Below are 26815 nucleotides of genomic sequence, written 5' to 3' on the forward strand. Positions count from 1 at the left end.
ACAGAACACTGGAAAGCCCTTAAAGGTGTGTATATTTTGACAATATGCTTGATCCTTCCAATATACTGCCATTATGTACTACATTTCAGTGCTAGATATCCTAAAAGGTAGAAGTTTGCCCACATGGAAAGAAATTATCCAAAGGTCCTAGTCCACAGGATAGAGTTGAAAAATGAGCTGTGTAATATATCTATCTCATTCTAGAACGGGGGTTCAGAAAGAGTGATTCTTTAATAAGATAGTTGAGACACAAGCCACCTTTTAAGGAGCTGCTCTTCAGTACTGTGGGCAAAGATTCTGCAGGTGAGCTCATAGAAGTGAGGCCTTCGATGGGCTTCATAGTTCTTGTTTTAATGATTGTAAGTTGTCTCGGCTGTACACAAGGGAAAGAAGATAGCCTTGTAGGAGCAGCAGAAGACAGGAGCATGAGCATGAAGTAGCCTTGGCAGTAGACATTCCTCTGAAGAAATGATGTGCAAGGGAGAAAAAGCAGCAGGTTTCATTCACCTGAGGACACTCGTGATATGGAAGTCTGCTGGTGTCTAAGTGAGTGCAGTAAATGTGCAGAGGTAAGGAAGAGGAGAGATGTGCGCCCACTGCTCTAAGGAACACAGCTTCCATGAGTTTCCATGAGAAAAAGGCAGTGGGAGGGGTGTGGGGCAGATCCCACTTAGGTTTGGGGTTGCTTGTTGCGTGTTTCTGTTTTGTTTAATGAGCAACGCTAGCTCCCCTGGCAGTGCAGGAGAATGTGGATTTTAGGTGTGACCTGGGAATGCTCAGTGGAGGATAGACAAAGACATTTTCCACCTTTATTTATTAAGGTTACTTGGTATGTTTACCATCATTTGTGTCTTTTACCTTGAGCATTTTACCTTGGTGAGCATGTGGGTGGTTTCCAGTTTGACTACTATGAGACAAACCTGTAAGAAACACTGTGTGAGGCAGGCCTTGTCAATGTTCCTACACGATTGACTTGCTAAACTAGATGTGTTTTAAGGGTTTAGTTACAGGTTGACTTTTTCTTAGTAATAATTTTATTGAACTTTCTTCTGTGTACTGTGCATGCCACCCAGTCAACATGTAGAATAAATCAGACCTGAAATGCCTTTCTAGCTTTATAAGGAAATCCTGGTCTCATCAGCTCCCATACTTCCATCCACTCCACACCAACAACTCAGATAAATAGAATTATATGGCATCTGGTGTTTATGTCAAATTTCTCTCACTTTGAACAATGTTTCCCTAAACCAGCGCTTTCCTTATATTGGTAAGCAAGCAATATTGCAGGGTGTGGTGAGCCATCCATCTTTACCCATCATCAATTCCTGGATATTTGGAATGTCTACCTGACTGTTAGGAATAATGACGTCAGGACACCAGGTGTGAGTTTTTGTGAGAGTATGTATTTTTAATCTTTCTTTGATATATATGTAGTAATTGAAATCCTGGGTAATACATTAACTCAGAAGATTTACTGTTTTGAGGAATATCTGTTTAACAATTTGTGGCAACTTTGTCTCTAAAATATGCCTTACAACTAGTAAAGTATCAACATATCTTTCTGACTCTAGCCTTCTGTTTTTTTTCTGTATCCTGGTTGATAACTGGACATTGTCCATCTTTTACATTTGGTCAGATTTTGACAAGTGGTTACACAGTTTAATTGACATTTGTCCTGCTTCCTAATGAACCTGAGCTTGGTCCTTTGCTCATATGTAAGCTTGCAGCTATGTTGCCCTCTGGGAGTTGCCTCTGCTCATCATCTGCTGCTGTGGGGGGAGGGGTTGCTCACCACAGTTTCCGAGGCTCCGGAAGTCCTTTAGTTCTTTCTTTACAGGGCAGAGACTTTTTTTAAGTAAATTTTGTTTGGTGATATCTTTTCTTCCCAAGGGTTTCTCTTCTGGAATATTGAGTCATTTGAACTTTCTGTTTCAGTTAAGATTTGGTTGGACTTTTAAAAAAGTCCCCTTTGTTTTCTATATACCTTACTTAAGACCCTGTGTAACCTCTCCAAGCTCATTTCCCCACAAATCATAAACCTGTGCTTGAACAAAACGCTCCAGCCAGCTGTGTTTTTGTATCTGTGTCTGAGGGTCAGTGTGTCTTTCCTACCTCTGCCTGTCTAGTCTTTCTGTGCTCATGTCATGCCACCTGTCCAAGGTGACCTTTTTGTTGCCACCACTGAAAGGGGCTGTGGCCTCAACTCTGAGCATTTTACTTGCCTAGCACTTTCCACTCCTGTCTTGTCCTTTGCTGCCCAAACCAAACTGCCTTTGAGGTAATCAGTCAGTCATTTTCACCTCTGGGTGGTTTTTGTTTTTGTTCGTTCTTTCTTTCTTTCTTTTTGTTTAAATAGTGCTTAACATTCAAGATGTGTTTGCTATATGTAGGGTGATTATTTGGTTTCCAAAATAGCATCACATTTTAAAAATCTAACTGGACTCCCATAAATTCCTCAATAGTGGTGAGAGATGACAGTTGGTAGCACAGAGTATGAGGAGACCCAATCATCCGCAAAAGTGAGTTTACAGAAGTAGAGTGTAAAGTAGTGGTGGTCAGGGGTGGTGGGGGAGGGGAAGGGGGAAGGGATTGGGCAGAATCTGAAAGGATAAAAAATTTCAGTAAATGTAATATGTTTAAGAAGTCTATTGTAAAACATGCTGACTATAGGTAATGACTAGTCTCTGCTTGAAAATTACCAAGAGTAGACTTTAAGTATTGTTGTCTCTCAAAATATGTATATGAGGCAAAGAGTTTTCAAATGTCTACAAAGGTCCATTTAAAATATCATGCTACTAAATTCAGGAAATTAGGCCTGTAACTATCTTGGTGATGAAGTATTCAGATCTGGTCAAGAATCACATGCTCAGGTATCTGGTGTAGATGATATTTCTTTCTGTTTTTTTGAGAAAGTCATACACACACATATTAGCTTATTTAATCTATAATGAATAAATATTTCAGGTCATGTTGTATAGTATTTCCAACTTTTATTATGGATAATATTGGATATTACCTTTTGGCCAAAAAAAAAATAGTTTTATTTCTTTGCTATCAAACTAAATAGCAGTTTCAAAAATTCAATCAGGAATGTAGATGTTCTTTGGCTCTCTGTTATGAGATAGTAGAGACGATGGCAAGATAGTCATAAAATTACCATTTTTTGTAAGCAAAAGGTAAAGACTAAGACTTTTGAAGAAAATCCAATGTAAGTAAGTCTGTAAATGGTATGAAAATATTGTTTCACAACTTGCTATAAAAATTATTAGATTTAGTTTTACTGATGTGCTTAATTTAAGACGATAATATTAAGTTTATATTCTACTTGAGGGTATGAGAATAATGCATTTTGAAATATTATCATCCAATGCTAGTATTCTCCATAGGGAAAAAGCAGAAGATGGGGAGTTCAAGGGCCATCCCCAGCTACATAGTATTCTGAGGCAGCCCATAGTGTGTGATGCATTTTCTCAAAAAGTCAGGAGAGAACAAAAGAAAGAAGTAACATCTAAACCAGATACTTGAATATGTGATTCTTGACCAGATCTGAATACTTACTTCATCACTAACATAGATGGGTGCCTAATTGTCTGTATTTAGTACAGAAATACTAAATGAGCCATTGTAGGCATTTGACTAAACCCATGGAAATAGATGATGTAGTATCTAGTTGTAACGCTAGGTGGTAGTAATTGATCTTAGAAATGAAACTGTAGAACCTAGTTCTCAACATGAATGTGTTTTCCTTTGAACAGGAAGATTTCGCTACTGCTTACATTTTGGAAGAAAGGAAACAGGCTGTTTTCTAACTGTAGAATAGCATTTCCACCCTATCTGCTGTACTCTTAAACCCTAGTTGCTGCAACCCAAAGACTAAAATTAAGACTATTGATATTCCTAAGGTTTATGGGCAATTCCAAAGAGGTTTTACTTGTACATATTAGATATACCTATGATAGTAATATTTTTCATATTTGAAATTGTACTTGAGAAAAGCTTTTTAATCTATGTTTATGGTTCTACTTACTTACTGTACATTAGTTTTAAGTGTTAGTATGTGAAAAGCCTTTACTACCACACCAGGTCCATCTGTGTGTGAGTAGTGTCGTACGTCAGAGTCTTCTGTGCTTCAGCTGTTGTGGCTTATGAGTTCCTTGACCTTACATCTGTGAGTTTAGCCTTCTGCTGGCGACCCATGACTGTTCACCAGGCTTGCCCACCTGTGCTTCTGAGCTCTACTGCCAGTTGCTTATCTCCAGTTAGAAGTCCCAGAAGTAGCTCAATCTGAGTTTGTATAAAAGTAAAGTCATGCTCAGTCCTCACACAAATCCAGAATGTTTCTTGAATTCTTCCTTTCACTTAATCACTGTTTATCGGGTTTGCCATGTTTATATGTTTAAGGAACTGAGTGTAGTGTCCCATACCTGTAGTTCCAGATAAGAGGAGCCTAAGGTGGAAGGACCCTTGAAGCCAAGGGTTTGGGGTTATCCTGTGGAACATTGTAAGACCCCATATTGAAGAACCAGGAAGCTCTGGCAGGTTTTCATTCCTTACCTGAGTATGTTAATTTTCATTCTTCTTATCTTTTCTGGTCTTAAAGTTTTCTACATAGACCATCATATTCCGTTCAGATGTTGCCATTCTTGTAAGACTGGCCTGACATGGAAACATGATCTGCCACATCTACTCTGTTGAGTGTATATGCACATATGCAGAGAGCTTGCATCATTGCATTCGCCCTTGGTAAGCTCTGCCTTTATAAGGCAGAGACTATTTCTTAGTCATCACTGTTCCACAGTCTTAAGCACACTGCCTGGGATCACTTAGAATAGAAAGGAATTGCTTGAAATGTCCATGTTTTGCCAGACAGTGGTGGTGTCCCAGCACTTCGGAAGGAAGAGACAGCTGGATCTCTGAGTTTGAGGCCAGACTATTCTACTGAGCAAGTTTGAGAACAGCTAGGACTACACAGAAAAACCCTGTGTTGAAAAACAAACAAACAAAAACAAAAAAGAAAGAAAAAAACAAAGAGAAAAAGAAGAGAGAGAAAAGGAAGGGGGAGAGAGAGAGAGAGAGAGAGAGAGAGAGAGAGAGAGAGAGAAAGAGAGAGAGAGAGAAAGAAAGCAAGGAAGGAAGGAAGGAAGGAAGGAAGGAAGGAAGGAAGGAAGGAAGGAAGGAAGGAAGGAAGGAAAAATCCTGTTTTAGTGCTATGTACTTATGGTCACCATTATCTCATAATAAATACTAATATTTATGACTTAACATGCTCATTTTTTTCATAAACTCAGGGTCAGTCAAGTTAGCTCTTTATGGAGGTGTGTATGTAATTGTATGTGTGTGACATAGGTATACATATATATATATATGTATATATGAGTTTATATACATATATACAGAGTATATGTATTTATACATGTATACATGCCATATATATGCATATATATACATATACAAATATATATATATACATATGTGTATATGAGTGTGTATACACACACACATTCCAGTAATTTCTTTGGGTTACCAAGTGATTTTTTTTTAACTAGAAAGTTAATATTAAGCAGTTTTATAGACAGTTTTAATCTACATTTGAACCCTTACATTTACCCAGTGCAAAGCTACCTGGTATCATTTTATAATAAATAGTGATAACATGATTATTTGATATAATTTAATATTTTTATTCTTCTTTTATTTACTACATCCAAACCACAGTTTTCTCTCCCTCCCCACCACCCCCTATCCACTTTCCCTCAAAAAAAGAGCAGGCCTCCCAGGGACATCAACCAGACACAGCATAACATGCTCCAATAGGATCAGGCACATACTGCCATTAATTTGACCTCTTAGTAAATATGTGCAGAGCTTTAAAGATAGTTTGAGGTGAAAAAAAAAACATTTTGCCATAATTTGAATTATATTTATGTACACACACACACACACACATACACCAGAGAGAGACTCAGACTTACATATACTAATGCAGTGTTAAATTTGGTTTTGTTTATTTTTTGCAGAGCTTCTCGGTATCCATGAACAAGCAGCTGTAGGATTCTTAACACTAATGGAAGCTTTACGATATTGTAAGGTAAACTGTCGGGAAGGGTTTGAGCACGCCACGCTGATGTCATTAACCCAACTCCTGGCTCTCACCACTCATCACTATCTTACTTCCTTGCTGAGCTCCCAACCCAAACAGCACTAAGATATGAAGGTGGCGGCTAGACGGACTTCATTTCCAGGAAGGGAGTGGGTGCAAAGGGCAAAATTGTATAGAAAGTAGAAATGCACCCAGTTCACTATAAATATGTGTTTAAGCTGTTTCACCTTGAACCTTCATTGTTGAAATCGAGGTGCCTACCTGTGCAGCCCTCAATAACCATAAACATTGCAATATTTCAAAGAGGCGCACATCAATATTCCTAGACAAAGGATGATGCAGATTTGTGGGGATTTTTTCCATTTTAAAATGTTTATATCATACAGTGGTTCTGATGACAGTGACAGTTTTTAGTAACATTAACAGGTGTCTTACCTGGGTAGTGGTCATTCCTTCTTCATGACAACACGTAAACAGAGATGTAAGAACAGTACAGGATCTCTCCTGGCCTTGTAAGTAGTGACTATACACAATAGTAATGCCTTCATTTACAGTCATTTTTAACTATATAAATTAATGCTATTCTAAGACAGCCTGGCAATCAGATTTAAACTGAGCTTCCTATCCCCAGGGTATACACATGTTCATCCACTCTGGGGGAGAGTGTGCACACACACACACACACACACACACACACACACACGCAGGCAGGCACGCACGCGCGTACATGCACACACACCCATTTTACATGTCACCAAGTTATAGAGATTTAAAGGGTTTTGTTGTTGTTGTTGTTTAATTTTTTTGTTTCTCTGATGAAATAACCTGACCAAAAAAACTAAAGAAGAAGGAATTTATTTTGACTCACAGCTCCAGAGGGTTAGAGTCCATCATGTCAGGGACAACACTTCACGGTGGGAGGAACAGGAAGCGGGCCAAGGCTATAACCTCTAAATCTCTCGTCCAGTGATGTACATTCTTCAGCACTGTTCTACTCCTGAGGTTTGATAACCTCCCAACAGCACCACTGACTGGTGCCAAAGTGCTCAGATACATGTACTTAGGGGAACGGTTCTTATGTAAACCCCTTAACCATGTTGTGTATAATCTTCATCTGGATCCTGTCATCACAATCACTGTTGTTCCCTCCATTGCTCCATTGCAGCCACATTGGTGGCCTGCCATTTCCCAGTGCCCCAGCTCTTTACAGCTGACCTCTCCCTTGGATTGATTTTAAGTTGTGTCAGAAGAAGTATTTCCTGATGCTTCCTTAATTACTCTGGAGATTCGGTTGTGAGCCTAGCCTTTGGGGCCTGAGCCATCTCTCCAGCCTGTGCCAGGTCCTCTTTCACATCATTTGTGAGGAATGACTACTCTGTGGTGACTCTTTACTTGAATTTGTTTTCTCTTTTCTTCCTCAATGGTATTAGACCTTTACAGGATTATTCTAATGCCCTGATGCAAGGTTGCTTATAAATAAGAGATAAATGAGCAGACAATCAAGCCGCTGGTGGCTTTCCCTTGGGGACTGGGTAACAGCAAATTGGAGCTGCAGGCCGGTTGTACATGGCAGGAGAAGTGGGGTTAGCTCCACTCCCTAGGCTGTGGTGATGTGCTGATTTGAATAATTGCAGTGGGCTCTGTGCCATTAGGCTGTGACTGTGTCTCGTACCTGACATCTGGGCAGTTGACTGATCTGGAGCATGAGGAGTATGAAGAGGATGAGTTGGTATAAATTTAATCAGCTGTCCTTAAAGGAGACTGACTAATTAGTTTATAACCAGGACATCAAAACCCAGCATATAAATGAATAAATGTTATAAATCTAAACATTACTCCATTCTTTGATAGTGGAACAGATTGATTTCTAATAATGAAATTATCATTTAATTTATTTTGAGCATATATATTTAGGAACATAAATGAAGCAATATTTATTTATAACCTTCCTACACACACACACACACACACACACACACACATACACATTCACATAAAGAATGATGCTTTTAACTGTGATTTCAAAATAAGGAAACATAAATTATACATAATAAAGATCACCATTTTGGGTGTATATAGTTCTATGGATGTTGCTGTATTTGTAAGGCTGTGCAACAATCATCCTTACCTAATTCTGGAAGGTTTTTCTCACACACACACACACACACACACACTCCAAGAGAAGTTGTAAGCTGGCAGCCACTTCCTTCCTTACACCAGACATCACAGTTCAACTTTCTGGCTTTGTGGGTTCCTTCACCTGTGTATTAGTACTTTATTTTTTTTAATGTTAAAACCCGCTCTTGTTTTATAATGTATCAATTTGTTTCCAACCATTAATTGATGGATGTTTCAAATTATACATTTAAAAAAAAAACTGTTCATATTGTAAGATTTAAATGTAACTTCTGTCATGATGAATTAAGTAGCCAGAGTCTTCTCTATTCTTAAAGACTTCAGAGTGATAATTTCCAATTTTAGCTGTTATAAATACTGCTACTGTGAACATTTGTCTGCATATTATTTTATAGGCATATGTTTTTACATTATGGTGTACTCAGGATTAAATTGCCTGACCACGTGGTAATTCTATTCAACTGTTAGAGGGCTGTCATTTTGATTTCCAAAATAAGGACAATGTTGTGCTACTCTGGTGACTGCTTTTATTATAAAATGCACCATTAGTTCAGCTGTTCCTACTATAAAATCCCCCCCCCCTTATTAAACCTCTACCTTAAATGAAGTGCACATGCTTTTTCTAAGAAATTAAGCAGCGTCTAGAATGTCCAGTATGTGACTCAGTCTAGGTGTCAGGACGACTGTTTGTGATTCTAGCTCTGTGGTTGGTGCTCAAGTTCAGCCAGGCCCTGCCACCATGCACCGCTCTGCTCTCTCAAGTGAGGTCTCTTACTGCTCAGCTCCACAGCCACATCCACTAACTGAGCCACTTTTCCTCACTCATGTCCTGCTCCGCTGCCCTCAAAGAAGCCTTCCTATTTGATGGGTTTTTTTAATATCATTGTTAGCACAGCTGACTCATCCCGGCTTTCATAGGACAAGGGAGTTAAGCTTTCTGCCCATGAATACAGAGTTCCTGTTTTCCACCTGTCTCATGGAGAGAGTAAATTCCCAAGGGCTGTTGTGGTGCTAAAACAGGGGCTGATGGCTAAATAGAAAAGGATTCTGTGCCCTGAGTGCTGCAGGTAGTTTCTTACAGTTTCCCAGTCTGAGGAAGAAGAACAAACAAGATTAGTAAGATTCATTGTTTTCAAAGGAAGTGTCCTCGTGGAAGTGTAGCATCAGTTGATGTAAAAGTGAGAGGCTGTGTAAATCTGTTTTATGTGCTCAAAATTCAACTTTTATCTCCATCACAAATACAGTGCTACAGGTTTTTTGGCACAATATTATCTATGGATTTCTTGATCTAAAGTCCTCCTTTCCAGCTGTGACATGTGTGTTTGTAAGACCTGCATTGCAGTGTCTGGTCTAAAGATGCAGTATAAGCATAGGCACAGTTCCCTACTGCACTCAGCATCTAACTCTGGTAAGAAGTGTTAATGAGACACATGTAATGCTTCACATATTTCTGCACAAATATTTAAGGGCCAACATAAAATCTTTCATTTATTTGTTTTACTTTGCTGAATTTATTCTAGGTTGGTTCATACTTGAAATCTCCAAAATTCCCTATTTGGATTGTTGGCAGCGAAACTCACCTCACCGTATTTTTTGCCAAGGTATGCTTATAGGGGACTTTTTTCCCACAATAATATTAGGCAAACAAGTAATACTGTGAGTCCATATTTAGTTTGATCTTTTTGCAGATGACAATCCAGCCAATAATAAATGGAATGTTTCCCAGAAATCTTATCAGTTCACACTACAGAAAACATTGTTGCTTTGCTCTGAGGTTGGAGTCTCCTCATTGAGCTCCTTCCTGACTCCACTACCCTAAGTCTTTCCACCTGCTGACTTCCGAGCTCTGGTTTTTTATTTTGTTCAGAAGTTGCCAAGATGTGGAAGAAACCACTTTAGTTTTATTTTAGATTCTTAAGCAAAATAGTTTCTAAGCCTTACTTGTTAATAAGACATGATATTTTCCATAGTGGGGTGGTATGGCATCAAACACCTTCATTTAACCCTAGCTTCTTTGCAGCGTCTCTCGGGCTCTTTTCCTCTGTGTTTACAGTAACTCTGAGTACTTGCTAGCACTGTGGTCATGTTCATTACTCTGCAGTTATCAGACGTCTCTGACGCTATTAAGAACAAACCGTCAGAGGTTGGACTCACGAGGAGAATGTGACAGTGTACTCCTGAGGTTCCTCACTTCACGTGTGCTTGTCTAATTACACCAAGAGATTTTGAGAGCATACTTTTCCTTCTTAAGAATTCTATAAATCTCACTGAGCTGGTAATCTCATGTTTTATTTTCTCCCTGCTTGTATTGTGTTGGACAGTGTCCAGCTTACAGGTACAGGATAACATGCATGTTACTTTTTCTTAACCTGGAAACTATATAAAAACACAGGCCAGCATGGTACATTCTTTTGAGTCTGAGAGTTGCTGTTCATTGTTCATTTCCCTTTCAAAGTAGAGAGGATAAAATCAAACTCAGAAACAAAAAACTTATAATTCCAAACAAATATTTCATTAATATGTATTTCTAGAAAAGATAATCAGTTTAAATTTACATGAATGGTGTGGTTTTAAAACAATTATGTCCAACCCTATTCTATAACATTAGGAAAACTGATATGAAATTATACAAATGTATTATTTGTGGAAGGGACACTTGAAATTTTGGGAACAGGCTCTTATTATATAGCTAAAGCTGATGCTGTGCAAGAATCTTCCTGCTTCAATGAAAAATTACATAAATAGTAAATGAAACTATTAACATTTATTTGGGTTCAATTTAAAGTATTTTAAAATGTAAAGTATTTGTATATTCTTCACTACATAGAAAATGCTAGAAGTTTTGCTGTTCTTAGAATTGTAAAAGGAACTATTCACTATTTAGTGTGATCTTTTTAAAATACTTCATTTTGAGCATTCACATTTACCTATCTATATTTTCGCTGTTATCTTTTGTAGTTTGTTTTGATTTTGCCTGTTATTTTGTGGTTAATTTATTCACCCTGTATGTCCTATGGCCCCAAAGAAACATAACTTTAATCCCCCACCTTTTATTAGAAATAAACTATCATGTTACATGAAATTGCCCTGTAAAGTCATCTTTCTAGATGGCTCTGTGTGTCGTGCCTTGGTTTCACAGGATGGAGTTAGGCCCCTTGGTTCTTTGCTCACAGGTTTGCAGCCTATAAGGAAGCATTGTTCCTTGTCTGCAAATGGCCGGAGACCCTGCGCCCTGTACATAGGCTGCAACTGTGTTCCTTTGTTCCCATGCTCGGTATTCAGATGGTTTCTAGGGATAGTTTATGCCTAGAGTTGTGCCGGATGCTGTGAGTGCAGTGTTACACAAACTAGACATTGCTCCTGCCCTTGCAGAGCTGTGTATCCGAACGGAGGCCATGGCTGAGTACTGCTCAGAAGTTTCCAACAGTAATGAGTCTGACAAAGCTCAGGGCTCTAACCATGAAGATTCTTCTGAGATTTGAAAAGCTGCAATGTTTCCTGGAGGAATTGATAGCTGAAGTGAGCACTGAGGTAGCAGTGGGCTTAAACTAGGGAGGAGGGGAAAGCATTGGCTACTTAGGAAGTAGTTGGAGCAAATGAACATCTTCAGAATTAGAGCCACCTGAAAGGAAAGAGCTAGACACTCAAAAGCAGAGAGGCAGGACAGGTAATGCTGGGGTGGAGGTGCCCGTGTTACTCCTTAGCCTAAGAGGACTCATAGCCACTGCACTCGGCAAACATTTCAGGGGTTCAGTTCAGGGACTGTAAGAAGAACAAGCTTAAATTTGCATTTTGAACAGATCACTATAGCTAACTGCAGAAAACAAACATGTTAAAAATAACTCAGGTGAGCCGTAAAACAGATTTTTATCATTTTTATGGTAAGTGGTATAATTGTTATAATTTGGTCCAGGGTAATTGTTTTTTTATCCTTTGATAATTTCAGGCATGCTTATAATGATCTTTATTATCACACTCCCCCATTCCTTCCTCTAACTTCTTCTGAATGTCTCCCCTACCTCTCTACCCCCCTCTCCCAATTTTTTTTTAATAATCCAGTGAGGCCAGTTTGAGCTGCCCATATGTGGATGGTTGTGGGGCATCCACGTGGTCCATCTCCTACAGACCACACCCCACCCCACCTCCATCAACAGTCTTCAGCTCTATGTAGTTTCTCAGGTGGGGGGCGGGGAACCAATGCAGTTGTGTTGGGATTAAGTCCTGGGGCGAGAGTTTCAGTTATTTATAGGAGCAGAAATGACTCAAAAACATCTGTGTCACCAGGATGGGTGACATCTCAGCCTGAGTGACAACTCGTGAAAGTTGGAAACCTGGAGTCCACTGTATAACTTATAGGCAGATTTTAATAGGGTGTTTTGTTGTTGTTGTTGTTGTTGTTGTTGTGTTTCAGGTAGCTCCGCTGCTCTCTGCCTCTTCCAGGCAACTTGTCTGGTCTCTCCTTCTCAGGACAGCCGAGCTGGCCTGGAGGTGTCTTTCAGCAGTCTTCGCTGCTTCTGTAATCTGGGGAGTAAGGGGCTAGTGCATATGGTTAGTTTTAGGGACTTTCTGAAGCTTCAAGATGTTTATGGAAACTTAACAATTTTCCCTTTAGAAGCTCCTGACTATTAAGGAGCTTCCCTCTACAATGGAAATTTGATTTCAGAAAATTACTGCAGGACACCTGAGACCTCTTCCCAGCCATGGATTCTTGGTTAGATTTACAATATTAGGAAGGCATCCATTTCCTCTCGTGGAGCAGGCCTTAAATCTAATAAGGAAGCTGTGGGTTACCTCTCTAGCATTGGTGCCACAAGTGTACTTGTGGGTGTATCTTTTCAAGCTGGTTATCATGATAGCTCACAGTATTTGAGCTGCATGAGACTGTTAATGACTTTTCTCTCCCAGAAGCCTACTTAGATTCTCCCAGTAAGCACTGAGACAGTTAGCCATCAGGGAAGAGATTTCTTTCTCATTACCAGCTTGATTTTTCCCTGCACTATGACCAAAGTATATAGTACGCTCAGCAATGGGCTATCACTATCAAGTTCTGGTGAGCTACCTAGAGCACTGCCAATAGTCTATATAGACGGGAGGGTAGGGGGCCGCTGTGACCCTTCTGACCACAACTGGATGGGAGGCACCCTTCATTTGGCGTTAGGCAGATAACAAAAATTTGGCACTCCAGTGCTTCTGGGAAGAACATTATCCTCAATGTAAAATACTGTGAATTTAATCTCTTAGGGGTGTGTGTGTGTGTGTGTGTGTGTGTGTGTGTGTGTGTGTGTGTGTTTAAGAAGCTTACAGTAGGTTTTCATATGGCTTCTAATTATTTCTTTTCCTATAGCCTCCTCTGTGCTACCCTTCTGTGGGTCTCTCCACTCTTGTAGATAGACAACCAAGGCAAGGGAAGCAGAGATGTTGAACGGGAAGGTGGCAGGGGGGTAGGTTGGAAGCCCTGTGAGTATGTACAGTTAATAACCACACCAGGATCAGCCATCAGGAGGCAAATCAACTTTACTGAGGGTGACTCATGGTTTATAAGGTTTTGGGGGACTGAGAGTGGGAGCATCCAGGATGGGCAAAGGTCGTTGGCTAGGGTTTAAGGTACATGAAATGCCTCCTTCACATGGGGGAAACACTTCAGGAATCTCAAGTGCTAGCTGAAGGCGTTTTATCAGGAGAAAGGAAATTGATCCTGTAATCTGATTGAGGCTGTGTGACATTTCTCAGGTAGAGGCATATGCAGGGGCTCAGAATTCCCCAGACAGGGTCAGAGAAGAAGAAGCCCTGCTAGTGAAGGGAGTCTCCCATATTGTGCCAAGTCCAGAGGCTATCCAGTCATGGTGGACTTTGACCTTAATTAGCAGAGTTTTCCCATATCTCCCCCAGATTTATTTTTTAATGGAGAAATGTCACTAAAGTATTCAACCCCTATATTAGGGACTGCTTGGTACAGAACCAGAACCCAATATTAACTTTTGCAGTGCTACTATCTGCTGTTTTAAAATTGGACAAGGTAGAGTATAAGCATCGAAGTCAAACACAACATAAACCGGAGGGGAATTGAAGGGTGGGAGCCAGGAAGACAAGAGTTTATTGAACCAACTTAATTGCTCAGTGGGCTGAAATCTCAAAGGCAAGTCTGTATAGTTTTGTGTGTGTGTGTGTGTGTGTGTGTGTGTGTGTGTGTGTGTGTGTGTGTGTGTGTGTTTAAGGGTGTAAGCATTGGTCTCAGACAATATTTGACTTATTTGCATAGGCATAATTTTTTTCTCAGCACTATGCAGGTCCCCCCAAGTTTAGTAGCCACTAGGTCCCAGCAAGGCCCAAGGCTGTCATCTGTAGAAGTCATTCCTGGCCCCAGGCAGGTCCCAGGAAGATGGTGGGGTCAGTCTCAGTACGGCCTGCAGCTACAGCGCTGCTTTCTTTTCATCCAGGGTGACAGAACAGTACTCCTGGCAAGGTGGTTCCCACACCCTGCCATCCCATTTCCTACCTAAATCCTTCCCCCATCAATCACCTTTCAAATGCCCCTCTACCATTAAAATCTATCTTCCTCCTTTTTTTCCTCTCCTGCCATTTTTCTTTCCCTTGCCCAAAGCAAGCCCTTTCTGAATTGTCTCAGAGTAATAGTGTAGAGTCAGGTAAAGTACATGAATGGGAGATTTGCTTCCTGGGGTAAAAATGACAGAACTTGGTGATGCTCTGGGATTTTGTAGACAAGATGTAGAAATGTCTAATGAGATATGTGTGTGCAATGATTAGACTTTAAGGGCCTCAAAGATATGTGTTTGACAGCTATGCTATTCTTTTTAAATTTTTTATTACTTATATCAATTTTTATATTTAAATATATTTTGATCATATGCTTCCCCTAACCCAAGTCATTCTAGGTCCTCTCTTGTCCCTACACACACCCAACTCTCAAGTTCTTTTGCAGAAAACAAACAAAACCCCAGTACAACAACAAACCAAGAAAACAAAATAACCCCCAAACAGGAAAACAAAACAAAACAAAAAAAACAAAGCACCAAACTGTAACCAAATCAAAGCGCATAAACACAAAAACTGTGGCACGCATTATATGTTGATCAATGACTTCTGAACATGAGGCCCATTAGAAACAGTGAGTTTCCCTCTCTCAGCAGGTATAACCGACAGCTTAGTTGTTATCCATTACGTGGCTAGATTGTCATTCATTCATTCAATCATTCATTTATTCGTTGTAATTTTAATTTATTTTCTTTTAATTCATTAAATTTTTAATTTAACAAAATATAATAATATAAAACAAAACTCTCACTGTGGAATTGAACAGAGCAAACCAACAGAAGGAAAAGAGCCCAGAAGAAGACACAAAAAAATATCAACGACCCACCCATTTACATACTCAGGGTCCCATAACAACACCAAACTGGAAGCCATAGTTGATACACAGAAGACCTGCTACATGCTGCTTCCTTCTCTGAATTCATGTGAACTCTGATCATGTTGATTTAAAGGACTTTGTTTCCATGATGTCCGCCATCCCCTCTGGAACTCTGCCTTCTCCTCCATAGGGTTCCATGAGCTCTGAGGGAAAGGATTTGATGGAGATCTCCCATTGAGCGGTCCACAGATTCTTACTCTCAGTAATGTCTATATGTGAGTCTCTACATTTGTTCCCAAGTTGAAAGAGGAAGCTTTTCTAATGATGGTGAAGCAAGGCGAAACTGATCTATGAGCATAGCAGAATATCATAGGAGTCATTTTATCAGTTTGTTGTTGGGTTGACTTTTTTGTTTGTTTATTTGGTTGGTTGGATGGTTGGTTTTGTTCATTTGTTTGTTTTTGTTAGATCAGTATTATTTGGCTTTACTCTGGGTCTCCCAGGGTTATCTTGTGTCTGGTTCTTAGCAACCCAAACAATGCTTTATATAGATTCTATCTCATGGAATGGGCCTTAAGTTCAATCAGTTATTGACTGGTTATTTGCACAATCTTTGTGCCACCATTGGCTTAGCATATCTTGCAGACAGGACACCATTGTAGATCAAAGGGTTTGTGGCTAGCAAGGTGTTTACATTTCTCCTTTAGTAGTGTACCTTCCTGTACCAAAGATGCTAGAACATAGGGGCTCTATGTAGGCATTAGCTCAACATTAGTTCAGTGAGTTGTCTAGGTGTAGTAGCTTTGCTATTCTTAATGTACTCACTTGTGATTCAAAGAGTTTACCTTATATTTGCAAGTCAGATGATCTTGAGATTGGGGCAGTGAAAGACAAGTACGTAGAGAACTATGCTCAAAGCTGCTCTTCCATATTGAATTTCCGTATTACTTCCATATTGAATATCCTCTCAAAGTTACTGATGGGAGACAGTCTATTTTAGATAATACATGACAGTATAGATATTGTTCATTTTAATTTACATTTAGCACAAGAAATAACTGTCAGAACATTTGACCTAAGCCCCATTCTTTATTCCAAAACAAATATGTCTAAGAAAGATCAATTTTAATTTTGTGTATCTGAAAAAGCAGAAATAGTCAAGTTTACATAAATTATCTAAATACCAGGTAAAATCCTATTAAATTTAGCTTTCTCTATGGTATGAAAGGGTATGTATCAAGCCAGTTAATTTTAAAGTTATTAGTAGTAATATGTACAAAATGGCTCAAAGAATTTTATTAAAAATATGAAAGATTGAAATCTGTATAATTAAATTGTGCTTTGTTGAAAACAATTGTTATTACAGATGTAGTTTGCAAGCTTGATTTAAATATATAATTAGAGGCTTAATTTTTAGATTGCCTTATATGTTCTAAATACTTGCCATTAAATTGTTGCAAAAATGTAAGCTTTATATATTAGACTCAGTAAATAAAAGTAGCAGATATGTTTCATTCTGAAAATTAAGGCAGAGATTATAACTACATGCTAGAAGAAAACTCAGGGGCAAACTGGCATTTCACACAGTGATAACACTAATTTCTGTGCTTTCTGTTTTAAAATACTTTAAATCAATGATAATATATATTTATGTTGAATCTTTGTAATAATTTGTACCAAAAAAAAAAAACCCACACACAACATTTTGCAAAAATGCACTTACATAACTTCATGGATGGCAGTGAAAATATACCAGTGTCAAGTAATTGATGACTTTGCTGATGCTTTTTTATAAATTTTTAAATAAGCATTCATATGTTTACATATTTACATATAAGATAAGCAAAGCTTAATAAAAGGATAAGAAAAAGCCTTGACCTGCACATTTAAGGAAAGTCATAGATTGGCCAACTTTTCCATCATATCTTTCCTAGGGAAAGAAAATAAACTCCTTTACACTAAGACTTGAGTGTTGTGGCAGATAGTGCTTATTCATTCATCTCATATTCTCTACCTTTATTTCTAGCCTAATTTAGACATATTTTCACATGTGTTATCAAAATAATGGGCTTACCTTGAAATTAATAGCTTAATACTTTATTTTACAAGAGTATGTCTTTATTTTCTGATTGCAAGGCAGGTGTGTGTGCTCGTAAACTTTACAGTCAGGAGAAGTGTACAAATTGAAGACCCAAGCCGAATCCCACCACCTAACAGAAGCTTTCTGAGCAGCCCACACAGCGCTCCTGTGCAAATCCCTACCCCAAACAAGAATTCATTTAAGCTTTCTGCATTGTGGGTTATTCATATCTTTTTGCCTCTTTTAAACTGGAACTTTGGCTTCTTGATTCAATTTTTTAATTCTTACTGCATTTTATATTTATAGAAACGTACTATATAAATGGTAATTATTACTTCCTTGGATAAAGTCATTTTATCCAAGGATTATCAAAACCTTTTTGGCTTCATGTACCACTTTGTTGTGCATATAGAAACATTTAAGTAAAAGAGATGGGGGAATCACTAATAATTGAATCACATAAATTGTTAGCAGTTTTAAGAGGAGATGGCTCTGCGGCTAAGAGGAAGGACCTTTGGTTCCCGACACCCACATGGCAGTTCTCAGTTTTCAAGCTCCAGGTCCTCTTCCGACCTCAGTAGGTACCACGCACACATGAGGAACATTTACATGCGTACAAACACTGATGTACATAACATAAAAATAAACGAAAGATCTTTTTACAGAAGATCACCTTGCAACAACTGCTTTTAGTTAGGCCAGATCACATTCAGTTTTAACTGGGGCAGAGGATGCGAGAGGTGCAGGTCTTCAGTTGGGAACTGGAGCAGAACTGAAGCAACACTGCCGGTTTTAAGCCTTGGGCCATTTTCTACTGCAAGTGCTGTTTGTTAACTGCTTAAGAGTTCCTTAACCTTACTGTGGTATCTGTTAAATACCAATTCCAATACTTGTGAATAGCAGAATTTATTCAGCTTATATTCTTTTTTTTTTTTTTTTTTTTTTTAGAGGTTAATTACTTTATTATTGAATTATATTGTAAAGTCTACATCTACGAATTAATAAATGCTTTGCATGTACATCAAGGACACATTTCCTCTAGTGGGATAAAACAGACACAGACAGAAGACCAAGTACATGTGTTTTGTTTTTTGTTTTTTTAAGGAAAAAAAAAAGAAAAAAAAAAAAGGCGTTTTACCTGGTCCTACCTCTTGCAATACTGGACCATAATTTCTGATTCCAGACTGACCTTACATATATGTGAAGTCTGATCTATACCTCCACATTTTAAAACATCAAATGGGGCTTCTCACAATTTTTAATTATAAACAAAATATTGAAAGCAATATGAGAAGCTACATCTGAAAACCAAGGAAGGAGGATGGCTGTCACTGTAGGGTGGGAACGGTGAGTTCCCTGCCACCTGCGGCCCCCCACATTGTCCTGGAAGACCAGACCTACATGTTCTGGTCTCAATGGCAAAAGCTTACTTAAAAATATCTACGAAATATCTAAAAGCTAAATACAGTAAATGGGAAGTCAAAATTGTGTGCTGGTCTAAATATTCATATCCGGCTTCCTCCTTTGTAAAAATTATGTCTTTACATTTTGGATGTTATTAAAAATAATTTACATTTTTAGTGTGCTTTACGGTCAGTGACTGTAAAAATGCAACTTGAATGATTTAGTTAAAAATGTTTATGCTTTACTTGATTTTCACTAAATTTTAAATTGACTGCAACTTCATCTAAGCCATACATGAGGTAAATTTCAGCTACAAAATGAAGACAACCACAAGGATATCATTAATCATTTCAGGAGTACACAAAACTATAATGCCCACCTTATTTGAAATTACAAATTAAGCATTAGCTACTACATATGTGATTTAAAAGCAAGTCCGTTATACTTTTAAATCAAATTACAACGGGAATTATATGCCTAAAACAAACCTTAACACGTCGACTCAACCCAAAACAAAACAAAACAAAAATCCCTGGCTGAAAAAGAATTTTTTTTTTTTTTTTTTTTTGGTTAAAAGAAGACAATGAAATCCAACTGAAACAGAGGGGACCAGTGTTTAGTTTCTAACTTCTGAATAAACACCCCCCACACTTATTTACCCAAAGGCTATTTGACAATAAGCTGGACTGACAGGATGAAGGCTTTGCTGTAATAAAAAGCACAGGATCCCAACGGGAGTCTTAGAGAGAATGGCTCACTCCAACAAGTGCAGCTGGCTACAGGGTCCCTAAAGCAGGTATCTGCGGCTCTACAAGATCCCCGTGGAAAAGCAAGTATACTTAATGGTTTTACTAAAGTAGACTTCCATGCTATGACAGATACTCCAGCAGCAAGCAGCAGCGTGGCGAGGCTGCGCCAGCGATGCCACACGACGGGCGTCACAGAAGAGCTCATCGCTGTACCCTCTGGACAAACCGCGTCTTGCGTACAGGAAGTACAAGGACCGCTTTTCATACTGAACTGCGTTCACATTTGTAACATTTTTACTCAGCAGAGAATAAGTCATAAATCTTTTCTGTAAGAATTCCAAGTATTTAATGTGTAGCTTCACATTACATCACCACATTTTGCCCTATTTTTCAAATACACAAAACAATGCATTTTCCCCCAAAGTGAAATAAGATGTCCACATTAAAAAAATAAAGCCTACAAAAAAGTTCTGGAGCTAAAAAAATTATTCATATGGCACAATGTGATCTCCAAAGTCCAAAATATTGAAATGAGATCCAGGCTTTTCAATGCAGCACTAATGTTACTGAGGTGAAATCACAATTTAGTTCTTCAGTCAACAAGTGGACACAAATGTTTGCCTACAGTTATTAAAAACAGGAGATCAAGTTGAATGTGCCGAAATTATTTCTTCAGTTGGATATTTTAGTATCTTGAAGAAACTTAGTGAAGGGGTTTCCTTGGTTGGTTTCCATAGCTTGATAGACCAAAAACAAAAACACCGCCACAAGGGCGAACAGCAACAACTTTATCCACATGGGCACGGAACGGCCCTTCTTTGTCTTTTCTGACTTGACATCTGCCAAGGGGACGTACTTGGGGACATATTTGGACGAGAATGACTCTTCCATCCTGAAGTCACTGAGCTCGCTGAATCAAGGGACTTTTAAGAGTAGTTATGAATAAGCAACATCAAAGTGTATATCACAGTTAAGACTGCTGTTGTGATTTGAGGATAGGGAGAAGATGTTTCTTGAAATAACCTGTCATCTGTCTATTTAATAACTGACCTTTGGATTGATTGGAACTTTTAACAAAGAACACAGCGTAAGTTGGTGATTTCAGTTTTGTTGCTGAACTTAGTAGTCACCATGTTGTATATGAGATGCCCAGTGACCTCGTACTTAACCTTTTCAAGCTGTTGGTATCTCTTTCTGACTCACAAAAGAAAAATTATCTTTATATGATTGTAAGTTTTTATTAGCAGTGGTTTTTATTAAAATCAGTAAAATGAATATTACCATTTGTGAACACATTAGAGGACCATATTGAAAATGTATTACATATTTTATGATTTTTTTATGATTTTAAATGTAAACTTTTCACTGTTTTTAGATCTTTTCTGATATACTACTAGTCTTTTAAAAGATCTAACTAAACATGAGCCTGTGTTAAAAGCAAAGCTGATATTGCTCTCACTGACACAGTATCCTAAGGAGTCTGCTAGAGAAACTCCAATAGCTGCCCTATGCTGATTCTTGTCTTAAGGGAATGTCACAGAATCTCCCTGCAGGAGCCTTATGGGAACTGCAGAGTAGTCAGGCCGAAGTTCCCACGGTGCCTCTAATAGGGACATAGGCAGGCAAGACTTGGTAAGTAACTGGACCCTTCCTTTGGAGAAGGAAACTAAACTATTAAGTTTAGTAGAAAAGGCTTCCTGCCGGCTAGCTTAGCTTTGGCAGAGCAAAACCTTTATTCTGCCAAAGAGAATATGCCCTGTAGGCATGTGTCTGCAGGAACCCTCTGTGGTACCTCTGTGGTATTTAAAACTTGCAAACTCACTGCACAAGAAAAAAAGAGTCCCTGTGCAATTGATCCTTTCAAAGTTGATCCTTAAAGAGGTTAGCACTCAGACTTACTGTGTCTTTTTTAATCGTTTCCCTTTAATATCAGAAGATAAAGCTAGTTCTTACTAAACAAGGCCGCACACTAAATGATGATATATGTTCCATGTTTTCTTTGTGGAAATAGCTGCGCCCACGTGTCCCTAGTCAGTGAATTTCTCAAAGTTACAGGTGCCTGCAGTCAAGCCGTATGTCTTTGCATGAGACATGCTTGCACACTTACAGGCTGCCGTGTGACCGGCTCAGTGTCTGGCCTTTGCCCTCTTAGCTTGCGCTTCTCCAAATGCCATTTGTCACCTGGGACTCTGCCTCTTTCTGTTAATGGGTTTAGGAATGAATTACCAGAATACTTTCTTCTTTGAGAACTTTACATTTGAAAATAATATTTTAGATCTTATTGGATGACCATTTTATTGTGCATTTTAACCTAATTGTGGGTTAGCCATTGCCAAACCAACATTTTAAAAAAATGTTAGTGACCTACACAACTCAGGGAGTTTTGTTTTCAAAAGAACAGAGTCTAAATTCTTGTGAAAGTCATTTCAAGTTTCCTTGTGATGTTGGTGTGATTTTTGTAGCCTTAGTTTTGTTCTAGTTTGAGGCTATAAATCTTATTCTCTTATATCCTCTCTCTCTCTCTCTCTCTCTCTCTCTCTCTCTCTCTCTCTCTGTGTGTGTGTGTGTGTGTGTGTGTGTGCAAGCATGTATGCATAGTATCTTTGATCTGTCCTATAATAAAGTACATTTCCTCTCAGTTAAGAGCATTTGAATACACATTATCATTTAAACAGAAATTACATAAAGAAGCTTAATTTAATGTAAAGGAGAAACACAGTATACAGTGTTTCTGTGATTGGGTTGCAAAGCAGAAATAAATAGATACTTCTACTATCTGTGTGGTGCTCCATTTACCACCACAATGAAGGAAGTGGGAAGGAGATCCTTTCTTTAGGTGTTTTAAAACTGCCCAGTTCTGTTTTAATGGAAAATAAATAAAATGTATTATAGTCTTTGGTGTTTAGTGTTCTGAGGAAAATTCACTGTTATGTATCTTTAGTTATTGGGTAAAACTTTTGAGAATTAAAATACTTAATTCATGAGCATTTGTAATAGTTTACTTCTGTATTTTAATAAAGCTAATCATCTCATCCATCTGTCTTTGATTTTACTATTTCTGCTAATGTTTATATTTCATAATAGTCACTACAGAAAAATATACTTAAGAAATTATTTTTTAGAATAAATTATAATTTGTGTGACTTAACATGTTTTCCAAAATAAATATAACAAATAATTTTACCTAAAAATTTTGAAAGTATGATAAGAAGTCTACACAAATTAGCCATTTTAAATTATTTTAGTATTAAAAACATGAAGTTTTAACTATAAGCTTTCCTAAGCTTAGCACATTTTAGGCTAATTTATTAACTTAAGATTCTGTTGATGATTTGTATCCCCATAAAAGAAGGGGACCTTTCTGTTTTTGATGACTTTAGCAGGATGGACTTCAGCAATCCTTGTCCTGTTGTCCTCTCTGCTGTGTTGGCTGAGTGCATAGTCTGCTGTGGATAACTGTGATCCTCCTTCATCTCAGTGTACCTGCTTCCAGCAAGCAGTACCTGCCCCCTTGTCGGTCATAAGAGAATCAAATGATTGGCTAAAGGAGGTAAGGCACCCTGAGCAGAGGGCCTTACAGCTAGCTCTTCTGTCCTGATAACGCCTGATTTTCTTTAGTCAGTGGTTGAGTCAACAGCTCTAGCTATTTGAAGAAAAAGACTGTAGTCAAAAGAGTTTATTACTGAAAGTAGCTTTTATTTTATATAAATATTACATACTTAATGTATGACCATTCCTAAATGTGCTTACTGAAATCTTGGTCTACATGTTTGGTCTAGCCTTGGCATCTTTAACACTGCCAACTCTTGTTTTGTTTTTTAATTCTTAACTGGATTATCTATGTAAAACAGGGAAATTTGAAAGAGTATTTTCTAGATTTCCCTAAAGGCAGACCAAATATAGTAGTAGTCTTAACACATGGGAGAATTGTTACAAAGTAGGTACCTAGAGCATTGGGCATGAAGTATATGGCTAGACTAAAAAGATCATTACTGTGGGTTACACATGTACACATGAAGACCTCTCTTACTCTTAGTGACATTAGTGATTATAGTACAGGAGTTCCTTATATCCTCAGGCATTGCCTCCCATTGTTTATACTTGCCCTGTTTGTGCATAGAGCTTAGAGTTGTGTGGAAGAACAACCCCCAAAGGCTTTTCCTATGCTGATGACTTGGGCTTTGCTCTTACAACAGGAAAGGTGCCACACAGCAATGGCTGCTGTGGAGATAGTCTGGGGCTTTCCCATGATTTTTGAAAATGAGAACTAAAAAAATAAATAAATAAAATAAAGGACCACTACCTACCTAGCTTTAAATGATATTATGTGTTTAGACTTAAAACTATTCTATGGTTTGGAAGGACTATTAATGGCAATATAAAATGTCTGCAAGCTGAAATAGCATTTTTCTCGCTGCACTTGCTGCACTGGGTAACCTGATGGAGGTTCTTTGATTACAACTGCAGATTCTTCTTGATGGAGAGAACAGTGTGCCGAGTAAATTGTAAAGACCTCCTCAGTTACCCTACTGGTACTTAGCCAGCACGGGCCTTTTGTTTCAGTACACATTAAGAAGAGGTAAAGTTACAACATTTTAAAGAAGACTTTGTGCAGTCGAATAATTATGCTGATAATGCATAGAATACTGCTTGAAACAGAGACACATGATTCAGATTCCTGACTGCAGCATATTGGGTATACCCTTTATATCTTAGTTCCTGTGTCTGCTACAGGGCTGCACAAGTTAACAGGAATGAGACTGGATGGTCTTGAAGGCTGTGTGTGTTTTCTAGTAATCCCTGTTGCTCTGTAAATGAGATGAAGACAGATGGCTCACCCTAACAGCACCATGGCCAAAACATTAATTGTGTCATGTGAATATACAGAGGTCATTTTAGAACAAAATAATTTTGATGGTAACTGTAACTGAACTTATTTGACTCTTGTGTTTAAGATATTTTCCTCCTGAGAGAATTTGGGTTTCAGATGCTTTGTCTACTGAAGCTCTTTCCTAAATGGTTAAAGTAGAGATGAAGAAAAGGCAAGCAACTCTGATAATGTGAATGACTTAGAATTACATCATCACACTCTCTTCAGTTAGAACTCAGTGGTGGGTGGGTGATTGGAGGCTTATTGCTTTATATTTGAACCTCACATTAGAAGTTCATTTTGTTAATCACTATTAGGTTAACAAAATAATCTAATTTTGTTAGATCACTATTAATGAAAATGTTAAAGTAATATATTTTTTCTTTCATCTATTAGACTATGACATGAAGTACAAAGATTAAGTCTTTCTTTACCAACTAAAACATGAGCCAAAGTAAGGAAGAGCTAGTAGAGAAGAAGGAGAACTATGGGTGTCTGTATCAGAGACTGGGAATATGCTAAGTGGGAGGTCTGTAAGTCTTAGAAGTAGAAACTTTGAGGGAGAGAGCCCTCTTCATTCCTACAGAATTATTCATGAAAGTTTTAGTTTATTTCCTTGATGTAAAATATGAAATTTGAGAATTATGATACCCTCACTGAAGTATTCTGCTTTAGAATTATAAGGCCCTCCAAATAAAGAAGGAGTCTCTATATTTCTGGTTAAATTTAGTGCATAAATACATTGACTCTGCAGCCGAATTTGCCGCAGAATGGCTCTTGGTGCTAGGAACTTTGCTTCTCCCCAGCATCCTGACGGTGGCCAGCAGGACCAAGAGAACAATGTGCTCATTTGTTCAAATCTCATATCTTGCTGGCCTAGCATGGAATATGCTTTTACCTTTTGTTGATTGGAATTTAGAAACAAGGCACCTTTAAGTTCTTTCTTGTGTGTCTGTGTTTAAGACACTTCTAATGCTGGGGACGTTAACGTAACCCTTCTTATACTGAAAAAGCTCCAGTGTCCCTTCCCTTGACTCTATAAACAATAAAACATTTCCCAAATTTCACTTAAGAATATTAACATAATGCTTCGTTTATATTATGGACCAACTCATTCCCCTAAATGGAGTAATTTGCTTATGTTCTTACACAGAGTACTGTTGTAGTTCTTTATTGCAAATTGTAAGTGTATAGGTCTAAGTTTGTGGACTGCAAAGATGTATTTTAACTCATGAACTTACTATGGAATAATGTAGATCAAGTAAGTTAGTGTCCATTGCCTCCAGCCCTTATGATATTTAGGGAGAATGTTTAAGATTTGCCATCTAAACAGTTATGAAGTGTACAGTCACCTGCTCTCTGTACTCCTCATAGTATGTACTAGAACTGGTCGGGAGAACCTTCCCTCAGTCTGATTTGTTACCCTTGGATCTCATGTCTCCCTCTTCCTCTTAACCCCCATCTTTTATAATCAACATTTTGATCTATGCTTCTGAATTCAGTTGTTTTAGAGTTTACATATTAATGAGAAGAAGAAATACCCTTTTATGCCTGGCTCATGGTGTAATAGTTTCTAATGCTGCGTGTGGTAATGGAAAGGACCATATATCCTTTTGTTAAAACTGAGGAGTATTCCATTGTAGGCTACAGTTTTTCTGTTCATTCATCTGTCGTGAGACATTTACTCGTTTCTACAACTTGGTAGTGCTCCTGACTTTGAATCTTTAGGGTTATCCTAAAGTTTCAGTATTGCTGAATTTTATGGTAGTTCTTTCAAATAATTTCCACACAGTTTTCCACAGTGGTTGGGCTGTTGTACGTTAATTCCTAACCACCATGGCAACAGCCATTTTTACTTTCTTGTTGGCACTTGTCTTTTCTGACAATGGCAAGGTAATCTCCTATTTTTGCCATAAATTGCATTTCCGAGTTCCAAACTGAGCTTTTTTTCATTTGTTTCTTTTCAATTAATTATGTGGCCTTTTGTGTGTCTTGAGAAATGTTTAGTCATGTACCTTCCCACTTTTTAAATTGGATTTTTGTTTTCTTACTATTAAGTTTGAGCTCCTTATATATTTGAGATAGTAATTCTTTATGAAATACTTAG

At 38.2% G+C, this 26815-nt stretch overlaps 1 protein-coding gene across 6 annotated transcripts in view; it reads left to right on the forward strand.

The window, feature by feature from the left end:
- Positions 1-26815, forward strand: part of Mindy3 (MINDY lysine 48 deubiquitinase 3) — an 82221-nt gene that overhangs the window by 26630 nt on the left and 28776 nt on the right. For 5 of the 6 annotated variants that reach the window (XM_052156380.1, XM_052156382.1, XM_052156383.1 and 2 more), the window contains 2 exons: positions 6018-6088; positions 9757-9837. In XM_052156380.1, the coding sequence (XP_052012340.1) occupies positions 6018-6088; positions 9757-9837 (152 nt within the window). The remainder of the gene's footprint in view (positions 1-6017; positions 6089-9756; positions 9838-26815) is intronic. The other variant, XM_052156381.1, reaches the window with a different exon arrangement.

This window comes from Apodemus sylvaticus, chromosome 14, assembly GCF_947179515.1.
Source record: "Apodemus sylvaticus chromosome 14, mApoSyl1.1, whole genome shotgun sequence".
NCBI lineage: Eukaryota > Metazoa > Chordata > Mammalia > Rodentia > Muridae > Apodemus > Apodemus sylvaticus.